The following is a 22125-nucleotide window of genomic DNA, read 5'->3' as shown; positions in this document are numbered from 1 at the left end:
ACTCTGGTGGTAAGGATAATGAGATTTTTCTCACTTCTCGTTCTCTTTAGTGATTCTTGTTCAAAGCTTCCAAACCTGTTCTTTATGGAAAAGATCCTCCAAGCCTGGCTCACCTTTCCTTCAAAGATATCCCATTTTTATTGGCATATTAGTGATGCTCCTTTGATTATTGGTCCAGAAACTTTTGGACTTTCAAGGAGTTTCCCAAAGTCACTGCAGTGTTTTCTTTGAGATATGCCTTGGGTCGTTTGCCTCTTGAAATGTAAATCTTTGAAACACCTTGAGATCAAAACCACTCTGGAAAGCATTTTCATTTAGTATTGGTCTATATTTTTTCTTCATCTTTATCTCTATCCTGACTTGTGTTATAGTGCCTGTTGCATAAAAAGACCACCACAGATAGATGTTGCCATCAATACGTTTTACAGTAGAGATGGGATTATTGAGTTGATAGTACCAAGGAACAATCCAGTTATTTTGAATCAGATCAGATGATTTTCTTTCTTATGATATGAGAAAGTTTATTTATTGAACCGATGGTTGTTGATCAGTAGGTTCTCTCATTTCCACAAAAGAACATGTAGGTGTCTGCTTGCTTACTTTTCTGACCAAGGCTTTTTTTCAATGATTACTCAGTAAACAGGGCAGAAAACTTCAGCAGATTCTGATGCGTAAAATTTCATTGGGTTTCTGGTTTTCACTCATACACCATCATTTGTGAGACCACATATAGGCGATTTGCCTTTCCTTGATTGTATCCAACAAACTCTGTTATGCACAGGCACACTTTTGTTATCTTGTAGAAGATTTACAAGGACCAATTAATAAAAGTAATATAGATGCCAGCTCAGTTGCAAGAGTAATTATAATGGGTCTACATACTTAAGTAACTGTGTCATGCAACTGTGTAAAAACTAAGAAACAAATAATTTAACAAATAAATAAATAAACTGAATGAATTTTAAGATAAATTCAGAAATGATATATAATGTGAAAATCCTCAGAAGGCTGGAAAAATTTTCTATTTTACCGTACAAGGGCACCATCCAATAACTTGGTGTATATGATGAGAGGAGTTGCTCCTTGGACTTTAAATCAGAGCTTCTGCTTTAGGAGCTCTGTTGATCTCTTTGTCACTGCGCCTGTCTCTTGCCCACATCCAATCTTTTTGGACTTCAACAGGGTGAAAATAAGAGTATTTTTCATTGCTGGGCCACTTCCAGGTTTAATTAATTATTTACTTTACACAAGTGTATGGCAGTCACTTCCCCTATTCCTATTGGCTATTTTCTGCATGATGCCAAACAGGGCATATGCAGTGAGACACAGCACTGGGAGTGGAGGAAGCTCTTTAAGCCTTAATGGGATTAACAGACCACCACGTGTGAGCAATCCAAGCAGTACCAGTCCCCATATGGGCTGAGCAGTCAGGATAAAACTGAATGGCACCATTGAGGGCAGAAGAAGCATGGGGGTTCTGTAACCTCTACATCATAACTGTCTGCTTCATGTCTGATAGAGAGTCTTACTATTTCATTTTGAATAGGACACTTTAAAATGGCTTTCACTTTTCACTGGCCCTGTTTCCTGATAAGACTTAGTCGGTGAAGATTTAATGAGGTCAGAATCCTGAAAACCCAACATCAGAGTAAAATACAATGCAGTCACGTGACGATGTTTCCCTTCCATGTTTCTGTTTCTACAAAAAGTTAATGGAATAGAAGATGGGGTGATCTCCAAAAGGCATGACGTTAAAGAGAAACCTTCTTTTAAACATTGTAATAAAAAGATTAGTACAACATTTTGCATAATTTTCAGTAAAATAAGGAAATGTGTATTGTTACAAGTCAAAGGTAAACATCCAAAATATTTCCACAGAAACATTTTAACACCATTTTAATTGGGTTTTTTTTGCCCGTTTCGAGGAGGACTTAAGACACTGTGGGGAAAGAGAAACAAGGTAAATGACAATAAATTAACCGATCTGCCTGCCAGTGACTAACTGGCAATTTTCCAGAAATAATAACCCACATTTTAAAGTACGGTAATTCCTGAAGAAGAAAGAGCTCTTTACATTTTTCTTTTGAGGAAGTGGACAACAGTTGTAGGTGTTTTTTCTTCATCGAGGTTTGTTTGTTAGGACAGCTACTTCCACTAAAAACTATTTTTTTAAAAGCTTCAGTGATAGGAAGCCTGCCAACAGAAGCTAAACATTGTACATGTTGAGTCTAAGTTAAGAAGAATCAAACAACTCCCCACACAACAGCTTTTATGGAATGATTTATATCTCTTTTACAAAACTGCGTCTGTTTTAATTATTTTTTCTCCCACTTCAATAGATGAATGAACATCAACCTTTGGTTTCCTACTAGGCACATTTAGTCTCACATGATCTTTAAAACATAGTTGTCTATTCTATTCATCATAAGAACTGAATCAGATGGGTTGTGCCTGTGTTAAAGTGCCTGCATGAACTGGGGACAGTCTCCATACTATCAGAATATTACTTTGACACGTAATGCTTGTGTCACTGAAAAGTCAACAAATCAAGGATTTAAACTTAACAAGTTTATTCACAAGTTAATTCATGCCTAAATTAATTACATTTTTTAAGGAAAACAAAGCCAATTAAAACAAACAAAAAACAATTTTTTTCTATAAATGTGGAAACATTTTGCAGGTTTGTCCAAACCTGAATGGAGTGCTTTCATTATTCTGCCCAGGCACACTCTGCTGGGACTGGGATAAATTGATCCATCCAGTAATTCATCCACCATATTAATATTCTGCATTTGTTAACAATGACACTTTTTACAATAAAAATTACACTCATCCTCTCTCCGTGTTGGTTGGAATGTTTTTTTTTTGTGGGAGTGAAGGAAAACCCAAAGTTCCTGATGATTGTCTGCTCTGGGACCACAGTCAGCCATTTAGAGCAGTAAAAATAGAAAGGTCGCGAAATGGTCCTTCACTGAAGATGCAAAACAAGCCATGAGAGCTCTTCACAAAGTCTGCATCAGCATCCTGTAGAGAACTCTCTTAATTTTCACTGCCGTTGGTGAATCACGACTCAATTTTATGCCTCTTTTGAGACTAAGTATATTTTTTTATTTACTGGTTCTAAAATGATTCATACGTATTTCTTTATGCAACACAAATAGTTGGGGGCAATACCTTTATTTTTCTCCCTACCTACTCGTGATAAAAAGAGTACACCTTCTTTCAGTGCTAAGCTTTATCTGGACGAAATAAGAAAAGCTAATATGGTCATTTGATCTGGTGATCAAATTAGGTAAATAGAGCTTGATGAAAAACTAAAAATAATATATTTCATTGTCCTGATATTCATTGAAGAAAAACTAAGCCAAAATGCAGAATCAGAGCGTGAAACACTGCAGTAATTACACCTCGTTACTCAGAGGCCTGTGGAACACAGGTGTACACAGGAGTTCATTGAGAACTCATTGCCTTTGAGGCATCCAGGTCCTGTGGCTATAAAACAAGCTCAAATCATCAGCTCCCCACCAATACGCTTGACTTTGATTTGAGGTTTACGTGCTGTGTTTGTTTGTCCATTATGGCCAAAAACCTTAACTTTGATCTTGTCTGTCCAAATGTTTTTTGCAAATTCTCTGAGCATTGCACTGTCTGACCTTGGCATGAACTTGCTGGAACATCCACTGATGGGAAGATTGGCATTTTGAATTTTTTCTGCTTGTGTATAATATTTCTCACGACAGAGAAAAAGGGATTCAAAGTATTTAAAATGTTCTTGATTTGTATCTTATTAGTTTTCACCCAAAACTGCTTCTGATTTTTTTGTTTTTTGTTAAATAAATAATAGCTTGCTGTAATATGTCTGGTGTTGTTGGTCCAAACTTGCATTCCTAAATTTCAGACCTGATCAGGAGAATCTTTTATGTGTTCCAATCTGTAAAACCTTAAAATAGCATGAAGATGTAGTTTCCTTTTCATGACTTTTCATGATTATCCTTTGTGTCCTTACAGCCACCATTGAGATATTTCTCAGATTTTTTAATCTAACTCCGTTATGCTTTTTATGTATTGTGCTCAGTGTCCTGAAGAGAGACTCAATACCTCTCATGAAGCATGAGAAAATGCACAAATGCAATCTGCAGAGCAGAACACATCGCATGAAAAAGACTGAGATTCAGTCAAGCTATACTGCTTTTTCCTTAGTCAGTTCTGACCATTACACTTGCCTGAAGGTGCTTCTTGAAAGTTGCTGTCAACAACTGACCAAGCGCATAAAGTTTCAAGCGACACAAAACTTTTTATGGATTGCCTGGATCCCAACCCTCCATTGTTCATGCTTTCAAACACAACTGTGAAAAATGTAAAAGGTCAATGCCTTGACGGAAAAGAGTAAAGAGTAGTGATAACCACGCAGCTTAAAAAAAGCACTCTTAAATGTAGCCCTTTCTGGTCACAATTTAAAGGAAATAGGGAACCATTCCTGTTTATGCATCTGATGAACTTTATAGATTATGAAAATTACACCAATGATGGGTTAAAAACAAAAATAAATAAATAACAGTAAAGCCAACAAAGAGTCATCCTGATGCTTTCTCTGAAGATTGAGTTACAAGTAGTAATTGCTTTCTATTCAGTGTATCTTCATCAATTTGCTGTGAAACATCAGTTTATTTTAGTACTGATGAACCAAGAATGCCCCATACTGGGTTTAATTGAATTACTAGTCATGTGTTATCCTTACATTTTCAGTCTCAGGAATTTTAGTGCGTATTATGCATCTGTTTGACCATCAGCCCTGCAAATACAAGAATGTACTTTTTGTAATGTCAGTCAATGTGAGTCAGGTTTTCCTTTATACCTAAATACAAGTAATTCAGGGTGCAGGTTGAAAAATCTCCCTTTAAGAAAAAAAAAAACTGCTTCAAATTTCACCACAGCGGTGACTCTCGTTAATGCAAGTCAGGACTGTTGTGAATATTCTCCTTGAAATAAAAGATGATCTAAATATATTACCTGCCTAAGGTGACAAGTTAAACAACAAATGCCTCCCAAAGAATCCAGCTTTATGTTAAAGCACTTAACTGCTATGACAGAGATGAATTTGAGAGATGAATTCTTTTTTTAATTAGATGCAAACGGTTTCCCCGACATGTAAAGCTTCCTCTCTCATCAGCTCCATCATCAGCAGTTACTCACCTTCTCGCCTGTTGACTTTAGCAAAGACTGGTCCATGACTGCTGGACAGCTGAGAGGAGCTTCTGAAGGATGAAGACGGCAGACTGGACACCAGTGGGTTGTCACATACCTCTGTTAACCAATCACACGGCAGAACAGACAGGAATCAGTATTTAGAAACATGGAGCATTTGGAACTCACAGTGTAGACCAGTATGTCAGTGAAGGTTAAAGTAAGTTTTCTCCTCTTTGAAAGGTTAAACTTGAATGATTGTGCCTGCAAAATAACATAAACTGTGGTAATTATAGCTTTGGGGTGTTCCTTAAGGCCATTGCAGGAATAAGACAGTGTAGATTTATTGGAAGAGAAAAGTCAGACGAGACCTTTTCATTCCTCACACACTTTAATGTGTATAAATGTCAAGGACGATAAATGGAGTCAAGTACGAATTCAATATGAATAAATGACTCATGCAAAGAAAATATCTGCAAATATCTGCCGATTAATTGATGTTGCATTGCGTAAAAAAGAAAGACCGGTTCATTTTGAAGTAAAGTAGTATGCCTACACTAAAACAACTTTATAGAAATAATTATTCAGTGGGGACTTTACCAGAAAATATAAATCTTGAATTATCAAAAGAGAGAATACAAGCACGGGCATGTTAAAAGTCTTAGAATATCAATCATTCAAATATTCTGCTGAGGCATTCATTTGTATAGAGAGCTGGATGTTTACATTATAAAATGTATTGCATATTGAATGCTTTGAATTAAAACAAGGGTCCTCTGAAAGTTAGAGTTGGACATAGAGTTAATTGCAGTCAGCATCTTGTGGCACACATTGGAAAAAATCAAAGTCTTACCAAGTATATTTGTCTCATTTCCAGTCAAAATATCTCATTACACTTAATATAAGACACAACTGCCTAACAAGTACCATTTCAGCCAGATATAGGGACTTGTTTGAAGACAATACATCTAGAATATCTTGTTAAATGAAAAAGTTGTTGTTTTGAGTCGGATTTCACATGAAACAAGCTTTTTTTTTTCATTTGAAGAGGTTTTTAAGCTAATTTCAAGATCACTTTTATCTCAAAAGTCCCTTATTTCAAGAAATCTTAACAAGCCAATTTTCACTAGATCCATTGGCAGATTTTTTTTTGCTTATTTCAAGCAAAAACATCTTGTATTTGTTGTTTTTTTAACTTATTTTTGGAGGGGCATTTTTTCCAGTGCATGCTTGTGCTGTTAGTACTGATATTAGTTTTTCCTCTAGTAGTCGTCATATTCTCATTTGCCTTATACATCCATAAAAAAATATGAAAATGAATTTATAAATGTGAAGAGCATATTACTAAATGTGTACAATAAAAGAATGTGGGAATACACAGAATACTTTAATTATGAATACATTTATTGATTCAAACATTCATACATCATTTCTTGACATCCACATTTAATTGTTCAGTTATTTCCAGGTCTTCAGACAAGGAATTTACTCTGCAAACATGTACTTTTCTACAAACTGAGAATGAACCATATCTTTGCATAATTGTTTTAATAGACTGAACCATTTTGACAGGATTCACAGATATATTGACCCAACATTGGTATCAGCAGGTTTTCAATTTGTTGACTGCAATTGCCCGATTGAATAAGATATCTGGCATTTTTCAGGTGTGTTCTGATTGTGTCGGATTGATTTGCTCTCAAACTGACAAGATTTATTTACATTTAATTTTGCTGGGCACAAAATAATTTTGTTGGGCCATGTAAGCACTGAGAACCCTTCATTAAAAAATACCTATAGCTCTTTAGACAATTCACCTAGTCACATTTGCACTTTAACCAACATGTAGCACTTGAAGATTTGCACAAAGGTAAACATTTAAACACAAAATGATTTATTGGAATATTTACTGAACATTTTAACAGTCTTTATAAGTTGTGTTTTCCAGAACCCACACAACTGCTGGTTTGATTGAGTGGCAGCTGCCTATGAAAGAAACAAGTATTAGAGTCAGGAAGTAAAATGGCCAGGATTTGGTGAGACAGAGTAAAATTGTGTTGTGCAACAATTGTAGGGGTGCACAATGTGAGCTCTACGTGGAAATGGTCTTTTCTTCTGTCTTCTCCAGGGTGTTGGAAAAATGCTCCCCTGATGTCTGACAGTGAATTAAAGGTTCCAGGAGAGGCCATAGACATTATTGATGTATGCAAGCTGGAAATTTCAGCTGGCCATTTATAGTGTTTACTGAGGCACTTACTACACAAAACTTTAATTCATTTAAATACAGTGAATAACTGTTCACTTCTCCTTGAAACTGAAATGAGGTGTTCTCGGAATTCAGTCATTTTTTTTACCACTTAAATCTAACTTCTCTGTTGTTATCAAGCTAGTTGAGCGAACACAGACACCTAAATACAGCAAAAATACAGGAATCAAAGCTGCACATATCCTCAACCATGCAGGCATGCAGCCATTTCAGTTCAGTTTCGTGTGTGCTTGAAGCTGGGACAGGTTTAAATATTCTGAAGGCTATATGTTTGATAGAAAGCCTGACATTATACTCAGCGTGGGTATATAAAATGTTTGGTGCATTGTCAGAAAAAAATACAAAATCCTGCCTTCATAAACTCAAACTGTTTTTGCAAAACTTTAAGGCACAATCATAATAAGACTATTCTAGTGACAAAGAAGAAAGCTTTGTAGAGTTTGAAATATCAGTTATGGCTAAGGTATCCTATGAAAAATACTATGTTGAAAATTATGGGTTAGGACAGATCTAGATGGTTGATAAGCACGCATGTTTTTGCAGATCAGGCAGTGTTGATTGCCTTCCATATTGAATTAAATGGGTGCCGAATGCAAAAAATAAAATAAAATAAATAAATAAATACTAACCTGTGAATTATCATAACATAAAATTCCACCCACGAGAGAAATTTCTGTAGATCCCACATGTGCATTAACAAACAAGCAAAAGTTGTGCCATAAAAGATGTGAAGAGCAAGTATCTTTAAGAGATACTGGACAGATCACACATTAACAAAAGAGGTTTGCTCTAAACATGGAACCCACATCTTGAATTAGGTCTAAATGGGTTTGAAAAAAAAAAACCCTGCATATTTCATAATTGTAATGTGAAACAAGTGATGCATATTCTACTGTGACTCTCAAGCAGTGTTGATAGCAGGTGTAGAGCGGTCAAGAGACTCAGCCTGAGTGAGATTGAATTTGTCATATCATCTCTGCATGTCAATATGTCTCACAGACTGCCAGGAATTGTTGCTGTGTGGTCTACAAAAAAAATGAATTCAAGTAAAGCGTTTTTTTAGTCTGTCTCATAAGTAGTTCTATGAATGACAATGCCAGCTGGTGGATCAAACTTGGATATCTCAGTAAATATTTTGATAAATTAGCATGTCTTTTGGTGTCATGCAGCTCCTGAACACATTTGATAATTTTCATGCTCACAACAAAATAAATCCTTATCATACAGGTCAGGAAACACCTTTACCATCTGGCTAATTAATATCTCTTGTATTGGGATCAAAACATATCAAACACATTTACAGTTGTATGACTTGTAGGAAATGGTATGGATATCTGGTCTCCTGCGTGGGATAAAGTACTGTTGACAATGTTTAGATGGATCAGAATAAGTTTTAAAGAATGTTGTACAATTTTGTCAGTAAAGGTAAGAAGGCTAATGATTAATTATCAACATCCATGAGTGTTTGGGTGTTATTTGGGTTATGCAATTAGCTTCTACTTTGCTTGAGCTAATTGCGTTGCCAAATCTTGTGCGAATATGCTCCTTACAAACAGATGGGTATTGAGCCAAGTTAATTTCCCTCTGATAAGTTTGTCTGAAAAATACTAATTCAGTCTCTGAATGTTCAGAAGATGTGTGGTTCATGTAAAAGAAGTCCAACATTTCCCTCCGAGGCTGTAGGATGGAAGCATCAATTAGAATCTGTCCTCAGGTTAATATCTCTAATTGAAATAAATAGAACCGACTGAGAGTCATGGGGGCAAGTCAGTCAAAAAAAACCCACACATGATGAGCATAGGAAACAACTCTTAAAGTATCTCAGTATTTCTTTTATGACAAACCCAAAAGATTAGATCCCCATGACAGCTGCAGAACTACAGTCGCCGATGTAGACATTGCTAACACATACACACAATGACAATGATAATATCAATGTCATCATACTTTGACAGTTAAGTACAATATTTTTTTGGTTTTGGATAGTCTTGTTTGGTCATGATGAACATTCAAACCTTTAAGGGGAAGTGTTTACCAATGATTTTCCTCCAACAGTTGGATTTTGTCACAACAAGTATTACAGTCATTAGTATAGCTTAGGTGGTGCTTTTTTCAAAATGACTGACACTCAAAGTTACATTATGTTCATGTTCATGTTCATGTTCATGTTCACTAAAGGGAGCTGTGACTTTGACTAATAAGAAAAGCTTGCTCCTCCATTTATAACTTTTCTTCTCTCTTATCCTGTTATGCCCCTTTACACTGTTGAGTCATCCATAATCCTTAGTGTTTTATGATGGTGTAAGTTCCTCTGGTAATGATTGCAGCCTGACAGCTCAACTGAAAGATACACTGCAGAGCTTGCCACTGACAATGCAATAAATTTTAGTTCCTTCTGTCCATCCCTCTGTCTGTTAACAACACAGAAGACAGCCCAGTAATTATAGGAAAACTATTCTTTGAAACATAATTACCTACTTTCCTCTGATATGAAAGCACTGCTGCACTTTATTCAGTGCTAATTAGGCTTTGTGGGATGCAGATCTAATTAGGAAATTAAATGGTCATAATAAAAATTGCACTGAAGCACAGCATGAATTAAAACATCACCTTGATTATTATTAGGTTTAATTCTCATTATTTATACAAGTATAATAGGTGATATTATTCAAAATTAAATATGTCTGTCTTATGCTGATTTGGAAGAATTGCTGCAGGTAACATCTACTACTGATGGATCCAATGTGGAGTTGTGATGAAAATATCATTAATGGTATAGTCTGCAGATGTTCTCATTGAGAGAACATTAGCTCACTTTGCTAGGTACATTTGTTAAAAAAATTAAATAAACAAGCAACAAGTAGCCTAACTACAAGTTCTTACCATATTCTTTAAATTGCCCCTCGGGGACAAATAAAGTGTTATCAAATCAAATCAAAATATATTTTCTCCTTTTCCGTTGCTTCTTCATGATGGGCTGTCCTTGTAGGTGTAGAGGAATTCAACTTTCATGAAAATGTTCTCAAGTAATCATACAAATCATAGCACACGTGTGTGCATGACCTTAAGCTGACTTTTATAACTGGGTAACAGCCATTATACCCACATATCCTGAAAGGGTTAATCATGTAAATAGAAATGTGTAATATCACATTTGCAAAAGAACTGTCCAAGGATTGGTCCAAGCTGTGACCTAAACATTTCAAGTGAATATCTTGGTTTAATCAAAATTTGAAGTGCCATTTAATGATATTTCAGAGACGTGACTTTTTTTCTTATTTCTTTTCATTTTTTAAATAGTCTTTCCTTAGAAGGCATCGGTGGCTTCATTTCCAGATCCTCACTCAGTGGAGCAGACACAGAATGTATCTGCTCTAGAACTGTCATTTCAATACTAATGACAATTGCTGACCCGAATCATGTCCTGAAAAGTCAGTTAAAGTCTCGAGTTAATGAGGTTTGGAGATTTTAAGATTCACAGCATGTTCAAACCTTTGAACTTTCTATCACAACTGGCAGCAATGAAATTAGTTAAATTAGTATTTCAGACTCTCAAGGAATGAAGTGATCCATTTATTTACAAGGATCAATGGGTCTTAGGATTCATGAGATACCCTCAGGGATTTTGTAATCACAGCTATGTAATTGGATAATAGGCAGGCTGCTATTGGATCCCCTAAGTAAGCAATTAAATACCTTTCAGGACTCACTGTTGTTTTCTTACTATTCTTGGGTCAAGTTGCAAATGTTATCATCTACTTGCTCCCCATCCAATCTGGACAAAGCAGGCAGCACTCTGAGGATTGTGTTCTTTCATTTCTCCAGTGTCTTTAACGTGTTTCTGCCTGCTCTGTTGTGTGAGAAGCTCTAGAAAATACAAGTGGATGTTTACACAGCCACCTGAATTTCTTAGTACCTGACAAACAGACCATCATTTGTGTATCTGAGCTATTTTGTCTGAGCAACTGGTAGGGAGCACCAGAGCAGCACAGAGGACTGTAATCACACCATTTCTCTTAACTCTGGAGTCCTGTCAGCTGCAGAATTACTCAGAAAACTGCAGTTGTGCGGTGTAACGGTGGACACAAAGATAAGCACATAAACACAGGGGACCACTTTGTGACATGGTGTGGCAACAATCCTCTTAAGTGTGAACAAGACAAAGGAGATGATAGTGGATTTTATAAAGACCAAAAATAAGTCTATCCTGGGAGAAAATGTGGAGGTGGTGGGGAACTTCAGATATCCGTGTCTTTACCTGAACAACTGCACCAGTGCCACAAAGAAACTGAACAAACTGATAAAGACAGCTGGCTGTGTGCTGGGGGACGGGTCTGGAGCCTCCAGAGAAAACCACACTTTCCACAATATATACTGACAGAACAAGAGTCACCTTGCTTAAATTGTTACTACAAATGCTTTTTGCTATATCTCAGCCTTCCAACAGCTTTTAAACATAAAGGGAGCAATATTTTTGCACAGTAAATAATTCCCCAATATATACCAAAAACCTAAACTTAAAATAACAAAATCTTTCACAGATAAAAGTAAGGAAAGAAATGCAAATAAACTTTTTTCCTGCATGTGCCACTACAAGCACACTGCATCAAAAAAGCAAAGCTGATAAAATTAATTTATTTTCATTCTCACTGGTCATTCTTCAAGAAATGGCCTTTTCATATGAACTTAGTTCTTTTTAATGATTGTCAGGCAGTTTCCATAGTGCATGCATATCTTCAAAGAAAAATATGTTCAAAAGGGTGTTACAGTAATGTCACCCTGCAGGCAAAAGAGTAAGACTGTGAAGCAGGAGAACACAGCTTCACTGCTGAAACTTGTGTTGCTGTGCACCTCAGAGCTGCAGCTGTGCGAAAGCGAGAAGAGGGGAGGCAAATGCATCACACAACATGCGCACACACACACACACACACACACACACACACAAAGAAACTCCACTGATGGGTGAAATTAGAGAAGGAGTTAAGAGTGTCACTGCATGACTTAAAGATGGAGGCCACCAGCAATAAATGTCCATACAAAGCACTGAGCCAAACTCCTCCACATTTTGTTCACTTTTCCTTTCTTATTCTACTACCTCCCGCTGTCCTCTCATTTCTCTCCTTTTTTCCCCTCCCACAACACTGACATAAATAGTCACCTTAAACTTCTTTCTTTGCCTTCTACTACAAATGTTTGTTCAGTATCAGCTCTAATCACATGCCTCTTCAAAATTATATTTTAGCCAAACCAAGTCTTTTTTTGTCAAGAAAATTATATTTGTCTTGATATGGGATTTTCAAAATCAGACGAGTAACTGTTTACGTGAAATCACAAAAAATCCGGAGCATTAGTGCTGAAAATACATTTCAGTTAAGGTATATCACCAACAGCTATTAATTGCACAGAATTTTCTAGTCAAACATTTTAACAAAATCACACACACTTGCACTAAACAACAGATAGATATAGAGCGACTTGCTGGACAACATATTCAGATATTTAGGATCTTAAGAGACAGATGAAAACAGAGCAATAACAGAAATTTCACTGGAGAAAGCTGAGACGCTGATTCCGGCCACTCAAAACAATCCTTGCAACTCCACCTGACATCCTGCAGCCCATTTCAGAAATATTCCAGAGGTGTCTTCAAGCTAAAAATATACACCTAGTCCAATTTTGATAGAAGGCAGGTCAAGCTGCACAGAGTAGATAAACCAGGCAGGAAGTCAGTCACTGGAACAGCGTACAGAATCCTGTCAATTACACAAATAGGCATCCTGTGCAGACTCCCCAATCACACATCACAACACTACCTGGACATGATATGCGGCACCAGGCCAGAGGTCCCCGGGTCTGAGGATTTTTTTACTGTGGGTGAGAAGTTAAAATTACAAGAGTTTGTCATAGGTCTTTTTAATGAGAACAACACCATAAAAGACAAAGTTGGGATTGTTTTATAGAACTATTTGGAAAGTCTGCAACAGAAACCATTTGAAATATAGCAGCCACAAAAAAAGTACTCTGTAGATGATCTGTTGAAGCGTCTATCTATCAAAATTGTGAGGGAACTTCAGCCATTGAGATGAAGCATGCAGAATCTAACAGGACCAGTCAGTAATGTCAGCTAAAATCCCACCGCTATAACTGTCCCCGTCTGAACTCAGCCAATCCATGTATAGACTCAGTTTAGTCATTCAACACACCCTCAAACTGTACGCCTTCCTTCATTTTTACAGCTATGACTTTAGTAAAAGTGGCGAATGTTCAAGATTTATTAAGTCAAACATGCCATTAGAGCAGTTTTCTGTTGGTATTGTTGGAAATACACAAAGAAAGTCAACACAGCAGGATAAAAAGACCGCAGTATTCTGGCAGGGAAGCAGAGCAACACAAACATTCCAGTGCTAAATCCTCACAGGTGCATATTAAGACTCAAAGACCATTTAGCTAAAATGGATTATTCTAAATTTGAATACATACACTTAAAGAAAACATGCTGTATCATTTAGTAGGAAATACAAACTAATTGATGGAAAATGAATATTTTATTTTTCAATTAGGAAACTGCAGTGACCAGAACAATCTCACTATAAGGTAAATTCAGTGGCTGTTCAATTGCTTGCAAATAATCATCAGCAGAACCTTTGCCTCTCCACTACCCATTTCAAATACAATGACTGTTTCTACAGACAGAAGCACGGCTGTGCCATGGGATCTCCAGTGTCCCCCACTGTGGCTAATCTTTATATGGAGGAGGAGGAGGAAAGCAAAGCACTGAGCTCATACAAAGGAACAGGACCAAGCCATTGGTTCGGATGTGTGGACAAGGCCTGGGTCAAGATTAAAACTCAAGAAGTGAAGGTTTCCATGGAGCACATCAACTTAGTGGACAGCAACAACAAGTTCACGAGGGGGGATGCCACAGACCACAAACTGCGTTTTTTGGACTGTGCTGTGCACCTTGAAGAGGATGGAAGTCTTCACACTGAGATTTACAGGAAACCCACACACACACACACAGTACCTGCCACCGGGCGGAGAGTGTGCCTACTAAGGCTGAGGGAACAGACAATTGGCCCAAACAGCACTGGTAGAGAAGCCAAGAAGAACAGATGCAAACATACTGCAATTCCATGTGGCAGGAGTCTCAGAGAAACTTAGAAGGATCTTCTCTAAACATAACATTCCAGTCCATTTCAAACCCAAGAACACCCTCAGACTGAGACTGGTTCACCCAAAGGACAAAACTGAGTGTTGTTGTGTATGCAGTGCAGCGAAGAGTGTGCGGACCGCTTATAGGAGAGACCAAACAACAGCTTCACAAGCGCATGGCACAACATAGGAGAGCCACCTCTTCAGGTCAAGATTCAGCAGTGGACCTACATCTCAGGACACTCTTTTGAGAACAGTAATGTATAGACAGAGAAGACAGATGGTTTGAGAGAGGAGTCAAGGAAGTCATCTATGTTAAACTGGAAAACCCATCTCTGAACAGAGAAGGTGGTCTCAGGTATCACCTTCCCAGCACCTAGAATGCAGCATCGTGTCTCCTCCCCAGGCAGTTTCACAATCATTTACACCTTGACCAAAACTCAGTTAGACAATTCAGAGGTGATAATAACAAACGACATGCACATTGGTCAGGGGGTTCAGTGACACACGAGACTGTAACGACCCGCTCTGCTTCTAAGCTGATGCTCCTGCACCATCTAGTTTAGGACTGAAGAAGCTTTTCTGATAAGAGGGGAAATTCCTTCAAGATCCAAGAACAAGTTCAGTTGATCTTATTCAAGCTCTTGTGATTTGATTTTTAACGTTGTAGATGCATATAACTGATGTTCCTGAGGATTTCTTTTAATTGAAAATATTCATCACTGTTTGGAAAAGGAAAAATAGAACTAGTGTTCTGCCAGTACAACTGGATATAGAGAAAAATAAACATAGACAGGTCCTCACAGCCAGATGCAAACATAATGAAATGTGTGCAGTTAAGTTTGTTTTTGCTAATAGCTGATGCTCACAGTTTCTACTTTCCTGCTGCTTTAGAGAGTGGCAGTGAATGGTGACCGCAGCAGAATGTGGGCGATTCTTAGACTGATAACAAGTTAGGATATAATGACAGGGCCATTTGATAAATGGCTCTTTTTTTTTTTTTAGAGATGCAAACTTCCAAAGGGAACCCAGCCTTGGGCAAACACAAATCCCCACAGGTCACAAAGGCAGATAGATGGACTGCAGTTCTCTGTCACTTTTATCGCTTAGGTATTTGTCCCTGAATTAATAAATCTAGATTCATGACTGGCAGCTCCAGGCACCACCTTTATCTAACCTTGACTTAATCTGAAACTCTTTCTGACGCCACTGCTACTGAGCACATGGCAAAAAAATGAGTGTGATTTATCATACATCAAAGCATCTTTATTTATTTTTTTTTATTTTATTTTATTATCATACATCACTTTGCTCTGTCCTCATAGCTGTTTTAGAAAACGCCACCATCTCATGATGAAGAATGAGGGACAGGAAAGCTTTGCAGACAACACGTCTCGCACATTCAAATCAAATAGGATTTATTCTGTTTAACGTTCTCTCAGTGCAAACCACCAGCTCAATGAAAACTAATAAATTCTCATGAGGAAGGGCTCTTAGGAAGCAGGTGGATAGGCCTAAATTTAAATGAACCACTGTGCCAGCATATTTATTTATTTTTAATATGAGATCGCCCGTTATTAGTTTGTAACAAACACACAAATTCTCTCTTTTGTCCATGTTTTACATGCCAACTCAGTCTCGAAACTAAATGTGACCGTGTAACCGGAACTTATCTACTGAACTGTGTCCAGAGACATGATTTTTTTCATGCTACTGGAAATTAATTGACTTGATAGAACAAAGTGTCACCACATTTTGTAAAACTGTCATAAATGACAAGTTTGCATCATGCTGATAAGATGCCATTAAGTCTACATTTGAAGGTCGGTGGGATGGAGCTGCACACACACACACACACACACACACACACACGCGCACACACACACACACACACACACACACACACACACACACACACACACACACACACACACACACACACACACACACACACACACACGACTGCCAAGCCAAACAACTAAGCAACAGAGTCTGTCCCAACCACTAATATTTAGCGGTAACCTCTTTTTTTTTTTAGGATTTTCTCACTGTTATGTTGCCTCATCCTTGACAGTTTTGTCACCACTTTGCACATCAAACTACTGGAAATAGAAAAGAAAACCTCCTCTCAAACCAAAGGGATGTTGCATTATTTGATTTTTTTTTTAAGAAAAAAAAAATTGATAGATTATAAGCCATCATTATGTATAATTTTTGCCACTGGCAGGAATGGCCTTCTGAATTGTTCTGTGCTGCAGTGGAGCTGAAGAACCTTTATACTGAACACTGTTAAGCCTATGCCTATTTGGTGAAGGTTTCATGTTGCAATATAACTGGTGAAGGTTCGGCTTTTAAAGCCAATCGGGTAGTCAGGGAAATAAATAAATAAATAAATCGTGGCTTGCGTTAAAACACACATTGTAATAATTATGTATCACATTAAAATTGGGTTAACACAAAATTTGTTACATACAAAAACCATATTAGAGATGGATAGGAGTCAGATACTTTATGAAGAGTTCCACCTTTCTGGTCCTAAATGTCAGCAAGACTGGAGATGGTGGCTGATTATTAGAACTATAACAATGGTGAGGAGGTTAGTATGACAGACTGATGGACCAATCTCAATGCAGTGTACAAAAAAAAAAGGATGAGAAGACTCAAAAATGTGCCGCAAGATGTTAATTCTGCCAGTCTGTGGTGTTGAGTGCCATCTGCTGTGCTGTTGAATGCTAGGACAGCAGGATTAAAAAAATAAAAAATAACTCAGCCACAAGGCTTGAAATGTCATTGTTCAGAACATGAGGACACTTTAGTTTGTGAGGAAGAAGAGGACAGAGAAGAACTGTCTCTGCATCCTGTAAAATCCATCCCATCCCCTGACACACAACAGCAGGGCTCATGAGCCAAAGGTTTAGAAAAATCATGCCTACCTATCACAATTCTTTATTTTCCTATCATTCTTCTACGTTATTACAGCTACGTACTGTACATTTTATTTGCTGAAACTTATTTCAGTCATGCATTCTTATTGCTCATGTTTCTGCACCCCAACTGCTCTTTAGTGGCTGAACAATCCAAATGCACTGCTGAATGTGAAGCAGCTTATTGATGAAAGTGTGTGTTTGAGTAAAAGCATATTAACAGGAAAAAGAGAGATGTGTGATAGTGAGAGCAACATTCTGTCCTCCTCTTACAACTTTGGATGAAGAATACGAGAGTTCCTCACTGAGCTGCAACCTTTTTATTTATTAGAAAGAATAATCAGGACAGAAGAAGTTTTCACCACATGACAAAGGCTCAAACTGGCATGCATCATGCTGCAGAGAAAAGTATATCAAATAGTGAGTTGTTAAAGTAAAATTGCATTTTTTTCTGATCATCCCTTGTTTGGTGAAATTGTTTCATTTGAACTTTTGATTTAATTCAATAATCTTTTTAAAAGCTGTAATTTTTCACAAACAATCAATGCAGCTGGGTGATCACAGTACCTTTGCTGTCCTTCACCCTGATCATTTATAGATTTTCAGAATTGATTTGAAAACCTGAATATCTTTTAGCTGGTTTAGCATGAGGTAAGGAAGACAGGCGTGAGATTTCATGAGCCGTTTTAACTCTGCATCTCCTGAAGCTATTCATTAAAACTAACTAAGAGGAAACTAACAGATAACATCTACTCAGGGACTCAATAACAGCAGGGAATTTGAGATCTGTCACACTAGTTTCAGAGATAATTTAATGTGCTATTTTCAGTGCATATTTTTATTAATTTATTTATTTATTTAAAAAAAAACATCCACTTATTCAATATCCTACTTTCAAGGATCTTTTTTTTTTGTTGGCATTTTTGAGTATAAAACTGGAGCAGAAGAAGCTGCAGCAGCACGTTTGTGAATTTTTCCGAAATCTTCTTGGACAGACCAGTTTTTCTGCCCCTCTTTTGCTTTCAAGAAAACATCCAAATGCGGGGAAATAAATTGAAAAGGCAACTTGTGGGATTTGGCATCTCTCAAAACTTGAAAGGCACCAGTCCGCAGAGGAGTCCTCCCTTTCAACAACAAGCGCGCACTTGGATTGAAGTCAACCCAAGTCAAGTGTCAAGTCCCTATGCACAAGCAGAATGCATCATTTATTTCTTTGCCAATCTGGAGAAACAGGTCACACAGCAAATCAAACCCATGTGTTTAGCTGTGTAAAAGAGAGTGCTTTTATGATATAGATAAGAGGAATACATAAAATATTTAGCCTTGACCAACTTTAACATATGAGCAACTTTTTAAAAACAAAAAAAAACAAAGTTATAGATTTATCCACTTTGAGAATAGGCAGCTTTTCTCTGCTGTAATTTTTTAGCGTTTCAACATTAGACTGTTAGGAATAACAGAATAATTAACAGATTAACTGGTAACAATTGCTTTACCTTTTAGGTCATTCATCTCATTCTAGCTTTAAAAAAAAAAGTGTATCAGGAAACAATCTGCCGAAAGAATGTGCCACAATAAAGAGACTAAACTAATTTATCTCATTTGTTATATCCATCACTTAAGACTTGCATTGTATTTGTGCCAACCAAACACAAAGTGTGCTTCCCCATTGTTAATCAATACCCTTTCAGCTTGCCGAGAGAAATAATTAACCATTAGCTTCTCCTTCAACAAAGAGAACACCCCACTCTGGCTTCACCAGAAGCAACGGAGCTTCTCACCTTCTCCATCTGTCCCACAAGAGCCAAGCAGCAGTGAGGCGACGAGTGCAATAATCCCACTGAGTCTTTTACCCGCCAGAGGCATGTTGAGGCTGCGGGATGTTGCAGAGTGCAGTTCCGCCTGTCGGAGGATGGCTGTGCCGTCCTTCCACCTCCTCCTCTCCCGTCCTGTCCGCTTCTCTCCTCTGCTCCTCTCCAGCTCCGCTCTGGTGCGCTGCAGTAAAGTCTGCAGCAGTTTGTGGAAGCTGGCCGGGACCCGGTGAGAGGGAAGGATGCTCTCACACCGCCTGCTCTCTGTCAAGTGATGAAGGGGGGAGACCGGAGCAGGAAAAAGGACCAATGAGGCTGTGGCAGGTTTGAGTTCCAGCACACCTCCTCTCTCACTGAAGAAGCTCAGATATCCAGGAGTAGTTTCACAGCATGGTGCCAGCATGTGGGTGCGATGCTTCACTGTTTAGGGAGCTGTCTGCTGTATGCCACGATCAAATAAAAGCAAGCAAGAAACTGAAAGCAAACATGAGATCAATGGCTAAAAACAATCAAGCAATCAGGGTTAAAGCCCATCTCTAATCTTATATGAAAATTGACTTGTATCCTAATAAAGAAGTGATTCACACCCTGTATTTACTCCATTATTTGAATGATCAACGATATATGACAACCGACAAAGTCAAATCATGTTAACAGATTGGGCTGCAACTTGCCACAAAACTAGTTCTGACATTATAAAATGATGATGGAGAGAGTAAAATTGTGCCGGTGGAGGTTTAGTTCTCACCATTTTGTCTTCCAATACTTGCCAGGTAGTTTGATTTTTTTTTTTTAACCTTAACCAAGTAAAAAAATAAATTCTAAAGCCAACCAGAAAGAGCCAACATTTAATAGTACAAGTTGTGTTTTCGTGGAACTAAATCATCCAGCAGAATTGCAATCATGGGATGATGGTCTCATAAAAAGAATGCATTTCAGCCCATGACCGTTTCCTCACTCCAATTAAAGTTGGTAGTTTGTAATTTGAAAGGTGGAAGCATCTGTTCTGCCGTTCCTCATTTTTTGTAGTTCCATTATTGTCCACAAGGAGTCCTTCCAAATTTTCATTTTCCCTGTGAAAATCTTAAATGCTTTGCTGTTATCTGTGTTGAAGAATATTTTATAATGAAAAGTAATATTTTTTGCTTTCATTCTTTATAAGTTAACAGCCATTTGAAGTCTCCAAAAAAACATTAAAACTAGATTCCTAATAAAGTTGCTCTCATTCACACAATTGCTTATTTTATCAGACGGCTAAACAGGTCATAAACCATGACGGAGAAGAGGCCCATTAAAACCATGTGTCAAGTCACATTCACTTAAAGCATTTTAAGACTGACATACCACTGTAATAAAACCCTGACGTTATAGCCACAACATCCTCTACAAACTCACCATACAAGTAAATTAAAGATAACATCTGTGCAGTGATTTCCGTTATACTTAAATGTACGATGACACAGAGAACTAAATCCCAGAATGTCTTGAGCGTTTCCTCACACCGTCCAACGCTTTCAACAATAATAGAAGTTATACTGAAACAAGGATAATTGGTCATGTTTAAATAGCCAAGTTTAGCTCTAAGCATAGCTCAACTCAGCTGTGCTTGTATCATGCTAATTGTCTTAATTGTCTCAAATGGCTGCCCCTGTGTGCCCATTCGGGTTAACGTGACATATTTTATTCATACTTAGTTTGATTATCTCTAGCAAATGTATTGTTTGAGTAGTATCTAGCATAGGAAATTACAACTGTTCTGCTTAATTTGTCTGTCACACATTCTTTGATATCATTTATTTATTTACCTTTTTACTATTTACCTCTGAAAGTGTTACAATCTTCTGCATCCCCTCTTGCCTTATTTTCCATAAACCTTGAGTTTATCCTGTGGCCCTTAAGCTGCCCTCAACACTACCTTTGACCAGTTTCAATTGGACCCACTTTGGGATATGGTCACTGTTACCAATGGATTGACAGAGCATAAATACATGGAAGCTGAGTTTTCTTCTACAATGTCTACAATTAGCTTACTGGCAATGTTAAATTAATGCCTGTGTTATCTTCTAAACTGGGGCTTATGTTGAAAGCTCTTGCCCTTTCCTATTAAGTTGGATGATTATCCGACTATCACCCGTCACAAGCCATTGGCAGAGTATCTTAGCAATGATTTTCTTAATAAGACGGAGATGGGGATTTTTGGGCATTTCTTTCTTTATCTCATTCCCCATTAGCATATGTCATTAATGTTGGATCTAGCTTTGGTATCACTTCTCAGTTGACCAAATTTAAATTTAAATATTTAAAGGCAATCAAATTCAAACTGTTAATCTGTTTTTTTTAAAGCCATCTATATCAGCGGTTTCAATTACTTTCAATAAACAGTCTTAAATGTACTTCATAGGTGTGTATATATGCGTATAAACAACTATTTAACACTGCAACGAGTGGTTGTGCCACATTGTGTGTGTACACCATGTAAACAATGGAAATGGAAAGTCCATTTGAGGTTCTAGTTTGAGGTGTAAATATTATTCATTCAAGAAAGGAGATATGTGTTCAGTACGAGCTTAAATGCTAAATGGATGATAGAAATCGTAGCTCTAACAGAGAAATATCTTTGTTTTTAGGGGTTTACTGGAATTATTGCTTCGAGTGCAAGTTCAAATCCTAGCACATCTTTTTCTCTTTCACCACCGGATTTGTCAGAGCCAGAACCCACAAAGAAACCGTATGACTGTCAGTGCAGCCTCGTTCAAAGGAACTCCACCACCTCTTCTGCCATCCTGTG

The 22125-nt window shown here is 37.5% G+C and overlaps 1 protein-coding gene across 1 annotated transcript in view; it reads right to left on the bottom strand.

The window, feature by feature from the left end:
- Positions 1–19592, bottom strand: part of LOC142400736 (contactin-associated protein-like 4) — a 100716-nt gene extending 81124 nt beyond the window's left edge. Inside the window, exons 1-2 of the mRNA XM_075485911.1 lie at positions 19308–19592; positions 5194–5304 (exon numbers count right to left, since the gene is read on the bottom strand). Coding sequence (XP_075342026.1) covers positions 5194–5304; positions 19308–19392 — 196 coding nt within the window. The 5' untranslated portion in view covers positions 19393–19592. The remainder of the gene's footprint in view (positions 1–5193; positions 5305–19307) is intronic.
- Positions 19593–22125: the final 2533 nt, after the last annotated feature.

This window comes from Odontesthes bonariensis, chromosome 15, assembly GCF_027942865.1.
Source record: "Odontesthes bonariensis isolate fOdoBon6 chromosome 15, fOdoBon6.hap1, whole genome shotgun sequence".
Taxonomy (NCBI): Eukaryota; Metazoa; Chordata; class Actinopteri; order Atheriniformes; family Atherinopsidae; genus Odontesthes; species Odontesthes bonariensis.
Note: the sequence above shows the minus strand (reverse complement) of the source record. Positions and strands in the feature narration are given on the sequence as shown.